The sequence below is a fragment of the Myotis brandtii genome, unplaced genomic scaffold (assembly GCF_000412655.1).
Source record: "Myotis brandtii unplaced genomic scaffold, ASM41265v1 scaffold654, whole genome shotgun sequence".
NCBI lineage: Eukaryota > Metazoa > Chordata > Mammalia > Chiroptera > Vespertilionidae > Myotis > Myotis brandtii.
The window spans coordinates 1,631,536-1,638,691 of NW_005370538.1; the positions used below are offsets into that span (position 1 = coordinate 1,631,536).

Here is a 7,156-nt window from a genome sequence, read left to right on the forward strand (position 1 = left end):
CTACAGAAAGGCAATATTAAACTGTGAAGACTCTATGTAAACATTAAAAAATAAAGCTAATTGGGTTGGGACTTTGAGGGCAACTCCAAAGGAAGGAGGAGTCCAGGGTACCCATTTTGTAACTCTTTTCTAGAGTTGTGTATGTTTATGGTTCCCATCCAAGTGACCAGATCAAAATAAGAATCATCAAAAGAGCCTTCTGCCTTTAAAATGCAGTAATAATTACAATAAAGTCATTTGTTATCTCATGCATTTAATTAATATTTTTCAAATAAATTGCCTCCAAGATGGACAGGACTAATCTCAATAGTGATTGCCAAGTGGATTTTCTCTTTATATAGTGCATCTTTAAGGATGGTGAGCATAAAATAGTAGGTATAAATTTTCTTCTTCACAGGTGATTATTTGTTTTTATTGAGCTTTTTATTACTTGTGGTTTTATTAACAATGACTTCTTTGAGTCTCACGTTGCAAAAAATGGTTATTTCCTTCTCACTGTCATCATCACTGCTCTTCACATCGCCATGGAACGCATTGTCTCTGGAATCTACCTTATGAAAACACTTGGAAAAAGGATTCTCTTCACGTGGGAAAGGTGGGTTTTGAGCATTTGTATTCTTGACCTCAGAAATATCACTGACCAAAGACTCAGGCATTCTGCAAACAGGTCTTTTTCCCATATAGTGTGCACAAGACTTGACTAATGGAGACGTAGATAACATGTCTGCCCTACCTGCAATAACTGATCGTTTTATATTATGATGTATGGGAGACTTCGTAAATTTCTTTAAACTGGATGACTCCGGTAGCAAGATTTGACTTTTTCTGCAGGTTGGATGATGTGGTTTGGTTGATTCCAGTGGAAAGTGTAGACTGGCTATTGAAGTTGGACTGACTGCCCTATTTGGGTAGGATGAACGATCATAACTGCCTAGCTTATGGGCATAAACCAGCTTATGTGACTTATCTAGACTGTGTTTTCTATATGACTTTCCCAGGTGGAATGACCTGGACAGTAATTTTGGGCTTGATGGCTTGATGAACTTTTTTTTACTAGACGGTTTAGATGACTTTTCTGAACTTGAGGACCTGATTACATTTTCTGAACTGGATGATATGAATGTTCTTTCTTGACTTGAGAGCTCTGATAACATGTCTATACCAGATAGCATGGGTTGTTTCTCTGGAATGCATTCATTGTCTGTCTTGTATTTACTGAATAGTTTGAATGACCTGGATGACTTGGATGCTACACGTTCCTTGACCCTGAAAATATAGAAAATTTGGAGTATGACAGTTAAAATGAAAGAGTATTACTGCTCCCTGGCCAGTGGCTCAGTGGTAGAGCATCAACTCATGAACCAAGAGGTCACCAGTTTGATTCCTAGTCAGGGCACATGCCCAGGTGGTGGGTTTGATCCCCAGTAGGGGGCATGTAGGAGGCACCCAATTGGTGTTTCTCTCTTATCGATGTTTCTCTCTCTCTCTCCATTTCCATTCCTCTCTCTCTAAAATCAATAAAACAATAAAACACTATTGCTATCACCAAAAAACATAGGCTACTTTGTCAGTTTAGTGTTTTGGTCTTTGTTTTTTCTCTAGTAGGGAAATTGAACCCCTACTAGAATTGGAGTGTGGTGAAAGCCATGACTCAGGTTACAGATAAGAACTTGTTGAATTCATGCTATTTCTTTTTTCAGAGATTTTACTATTTCACCACATTAGATAACGATATAGTCTATTTATTGGATAATAGCAACTTGTTTTAAATCTACTACTGAGAGAGAATTTCATTTATTCCAAAAATTAAACCTTTTATACAAAAGTCACGAGTTGATACAGAACTGATATATAAATGTCACAACTTGTTACAATAAAAATAAACTTTTTAGACCAAAGTCTTATTTTCCTATTATATTTATAACATCAAGTTATCTATCCATGCATATTTATATTCACAATATTCCTCTAAAACTAAAGGAAGGAAACATTAGCACATTCTAGTCACCAGTACTTGGATTGGGAAATATTTAGAGAATCAATATATTAGAGCCAGACTGATCATTCTATCTGAAAGGCAGGAACTGAGATAATAAGAACAGTGAATAACTTTTCATGTTAATACATCTTAAAATGGTAGATTATCCAAAATGTTTCATTGTCTTTGGAATGCAGGCCCAACTCCCTCTCCCTCCCTGTTTTTAGTCTCCCTGTATTATTCAGATAGTCATGCCCTATTTTTCTAGACTCAATTTATAATGAAATTAATAGCGTGGGGCTCAGCTGAATCCTGAATAGAAGATAGCTTTGGCTAAAGTTGATAATGTACTTGAGAATATTTAAGAGGTGATATCATTTAAGTGTAGGTATCCACCCTCAAGATCTTGGTAGCTCTTTAAAAGTCTAAAGTTAACATTAAGTAATCACAAGAATGAAACCTCCACTATATGTATACACACACACACACACACACACACACACCTTGCAATCTTAATTCAAAGTGTAAAACTTACAATTTTTCTTTGGGGACATCTTTGCTCAAACAATTATAATGGAGGCAGCAAAAAGAGGTACAGATAAAAGCTGTGCTCATAATACCAACTACTATAACAAATATACGTTTTCTGCTGTCTTCTGTTTGTGATGATTCAAGTTGCTTAGCTCCTGTCAAAGAAATTGTATCACCAAAAAAATGTGTTAGGTAACCAAGTTTTCTTCCATTTTTATAGTTGTGTATCACTATAGGTCAAAATTCTCTTCATCAGTGATTTTTTAAAGCATAAATGTTCCATCATTTCCTTCCTTCTATTATGTCCCCAACCACAATCCAGAAGCCAAATCTGGGAGACATCTCTGGCTAATCAGTATAATTACCTGGGTTAACCCCTGCCTCATGGCTTTCTCACCCCATTGTTTACTAGTAAGTTTTTGAGTCTGTGTGTATGTTTTCTATATGTGTGAATGCACTTGATTGTTAATGTGTGGTGGGAAGGAAGATGGGATAAGTAAAATCCTTGTTGAAAGCTACTATGTGTTAGATACCATGCCAGATTCATTCACATAGTATTATCTACTTTGGTTGGGGACTGGGGTTGGTGGATTGGGTAGAGAAGGGGAGAGAAGGGAGACAATATGTCTGTACTCTTTATGCTTCTAATATTGCTTGAATTTTTCACAAAGAATAAAAACTCTAGCCCGGCTGGCATGACTCCACAGTTGAGCATTGACCTATGAACCAGGAGGTCATGGTTTGATTCCCGATCTGGAGACATGCCCGGGTTGTGGGCTCAATCCCCAGTGTGGGGCGTGCAGGAGGGAGCCAATCAATGGTTCTCTGTTATCATTGATGTTTCTATCTCTCTCTCTCCCTCTCCCTTTCTCTCTGAAATCAACTAAAATATATAAAAAGAATAAAAACTCTCAGGAAAGAACCAATATGGCAGTGGGCAAGTCCAGAGTGAGGGTGAGAGTGTGAGTGGGTGAGTGTGTGCAAGGGAGACTGTTCAGGGGGTGTGAGTATGGGTGGGCTTCTGTTAATGCAAGAGCTCCTGGCAGAGGCGCTGCCCACTGATGCTTCATGTAGCTCTGCTTGAGCTTCTCTCTGCTTGAGGTTGGAGAGTGCACCATTTTGAAGGAGCTTGAGGGTCCTCCACGGGAGGAGAAGGTGGGAAGTGGCTATGTCCCAGTGCCCCTAGGCCACAGGCAGGCATGCATGGCCCCACTGCTGAGATCCAAAGCCCTGACACATGGGCTGGTGGTAGTCACCAGGCACACCTGAACCTTGGTCCCAAACAACCAGCCCTGCTGCCTTGATGAGCTGCCTGTGGGGCTTGTGCTGCCATATTGGTGAGCGGTATAGCTAGCCTGCCCTGCCTTCTTCAAAAGCAGAGCACCTACCTGCTCCCCTCCACCCAGTTCTCCACCCCAGGCTTTCACCACCCAACTGTCTGTGTCCATAGGTAATGCATATATGCATATAAGTTCTTTGGTTAAGCTCTTCCTATGCCCTCCTTCCCCCTTCCCTCTGAGCTAAAGGAGTTCATCACCACCAAACCAGTATTTCATGAAATGTTGAAGGGTATTGTTTAAGAAGAGGATGAAGGCAAAGAAGAAGAAAAAAAAGATAAAAAATGAACAATAAAGTGGCAACAAATATATCAACAACTTAATGTAAAAAATCAGAATAAACAAATAAGAAATCTAATGATCAAAATAAACTGGTGAATAAAATAGAATCAGAGCCATAGAAGCATGGAACAGACCGATGAATCTCAGAGGGAAGGGTGTGGGGGGCCTGGAAGAGATTAACCAAAGATCTTAGTTATGGACACAGACAGTAGGGTGGTGGAGGCCTGGGGCGGGGTGGGAACTAGGTGGTGGGGGCAATGGGGGGAAAATACTCTCAACAATAAATATTTTTAAAAAAGAATAAAAATTGTATCAAATAAGTACCTATCAATAATAACATTAAAATGTAAATGGTTAAATGCTCCAATCAAAAGACATAGGGTAGGTAAATGAATAATAAAACATGACCCATATATATGCTGTCTGAAAATATATATGAACCTGAAAATAAAAGACTCACAAAGGATGAAAGGGAAGGGATGGAAAATTTTTTTCAGGCCAATGGAAATGAAAAAAAAAAAGCTGGGATAACAATATTCATATCTGACAAAATAAACTTCAAAATGAAGGCCATAACAAGAGACAATGAAAGTCACTTCATAATACTAAATGGATTGATACAACAAGAGTATATAATCCTGATAAACTTATATGCACCCAATATAGGGGCACACAAATATATAATAAAATTCTAGAGGACTTAAAGGGAAAGATGAACAGCAATACTGTCATAGTAGGGGACTTAAAAACCCCACTGACATCACTGGATAAAACTTCTAGATAAAAAAATCAACAAGAAAACAGCAACCCTAAATGACACACAAGATCAAATGGATTTAATTGATATTTACAGAACATTTCACCCCCAAGCTTCAGAATATATGTTCTTCTTAAGTGAACATGGTATATTCTCAAAGATAAACCACTTGTTAGGACTTAAACAAAGTCTCTATAAATTCAAGAAGATTGAAATCATATCAAGTAAGTTCTCAGATAACAATGGTATGAATCTGGAGATCAATTACAATAAAAACACCACAAAACATTCAAACACATGGACGCTAAATAGCATGTTATTAAACAACGAATGGGTTACCAATGAAATCAAGGGAGAAATAAAAAAACTTCTTGGAAAAAAATGAAAACAAACACACAACCACCCAGTAAAAGCAGTCCTTAGAGGGGAAGTGCATAACACTATAGGCCTACCTCAAGAAAAAAGAAAAATTTCGAATAAACTAACTCTACAACTTAAAGAATTAGAAAGATAACCACAAGAAGAGCCCAGAGTTAGTAGAAGGAAGGGAATAATAAGGAAGGAAATAATAAGAAGAAGAGTGGAAATATGTGACATAGAGACTAATAAAAACAATACCAAAAAAATCAATGAAACCAAGAGCTGGTTCATTGAGAAGATAAACAAGATAGATGAACCTCTAGCCAGAGTCTTCAAGAAACAAAGAGAGAGGACTCAAATAAATAGAACCAGACATGAAAGAGGTGAAGAAACAACTGACTCCACATAAACACAAAGGATTGTAAGGAATACTATATGACAACAAGCTGGACAACCTAGATCAAATAAACAAATTCCTAGAAAAATACAATCCTCCAAAACTGAATCAGAAAATGTGAATAGGCCAATAACAACTGAAGAAATTGAAGCATTAATAAAATTAAAACTTTCAGCAAACAAAATCTCTGGCCCAGATGGCTTCACAAGGGAGTATTACCAAATATTCAAAGAAGAACTAACACCTATGTTCCGAAAACAACTCCAAAAAATCCAAGAGAAAGGCACACTTCCAATCTCTTTTTAAGAGGTCAACATTATCCTAATTCCAAAACCAGATAAAGACATTACAAAGAAACAGAATTACAAGCCAATATCCCTGATGAACATAGATGCTAAGACCCTCAACAAAATATTAACAAATTGGATCCAGCAATATATTAAAAAGACTATACAGCATGACCAAGTAGGATTTATTCCAGGGCCACAGGTTGGTACAATATTCACAAATCAATAAATGTGATATATAACATACATAAAATGAAGGATAAAAATCACATGATCATATCAATAGATACAGGAAAAAAAAACATTTGGCAAAATCCAGCACCCACTTTTTCATAAAAACTCTCACCAAAGTGGAGAGAGAGGGATCACACCTCAACATAATTAAGGCCATATATGACAAACCTACAGCCAACATCATACTCAATGGGAAAAACCCAAACCATTTCCCCTAAGAGCAGGAATAGGGCAGTGTTGCCCATTTTCACCATATTTATACAACACTAGAGGCCCAGTGCATAAAATTTGTGCATGGGTAGGGTCCCTAGTGACTGCCGGCTGCCGGCCAGGGCCTCCCTTCCCCTGGATGCCTGCCACCATTGCCCCCTGGTGGTCAGTGCACATCTAACTCCTGGTGGGTCGAACTCCTGCCCTTGGGGACAATTTTCATATTAGCCTTTTATTATATAGGATAGTACTAGAAGTTGTAGCCACAGCAATCAGACAAGAGGAAAAATAAAAAGCATCCAAATTAGAAAGGAGGATGTAAAACTGTCATTATTTACAGATGACATGATATTGTATAGAAAACCTTAAGGACTCCACTAAAAAACTTATCTTACCTAATAATAGACAAACATGCAAATTGACCACAACTTCACTATGCCTTAAGCCACGCCCACCAGGCAATCAGAGCGACTATATGCAAATTAACCCAACCAAGATGGCAGCCAGTAGCCACGGAGCTGGAGCAAGCAGGAGGCTTGGTTGCCCCAATGATGGAGGAAGCCAAGCTTACCGCCTGCCATGGCTGGCTCTGAGCTCCACTCAAAGCAACAAAGTTTCAATTATAGAAGGCAAATAAACCCCAGATACCTGCTTCCAGCTGGCCGTGAGCAGGAGGTTTGGTTGCCCCGGCGATGGAAGAAGCCAAGCTTCCCAGCCGGCTGCTGCCTCCTCTCAAGGCAACAAAGTTTCAATTATAGAAGGTAAATAAACCCCAGATACCTG

The 7,156-nt window shown here is 38.5% G+C and overlaps 1 protein-coding gene across 1 annotated transcript in view; it reads right to left on the bottom strand.

The window, feature by feature from the left end:
* Nucleotides 1-401: 401 nt before the first annotated feature.
* LOC102261928 (chromosome unknown open reading frame, human CXorf66) overlaps nt 402-7,156 on the bottom strand; it is a 10,453-nt gene continuing 3,698 nt past the window's right edge. The window contains exons 2-3 of the mRNA XM_014528817.1: nt 2,514-2,664; nt 402-1,266 (exon numbers count right to left, since the gene is read on the bottom strand). Coding sequence (XP_014384303.1) covers nt 402-1,266; nt 2,514-2,664 — 1,016 coding nt within the window. The remainder of the gene's footprint in view (nt 1,267-2,513; nt 2,665-7,156) is intronic.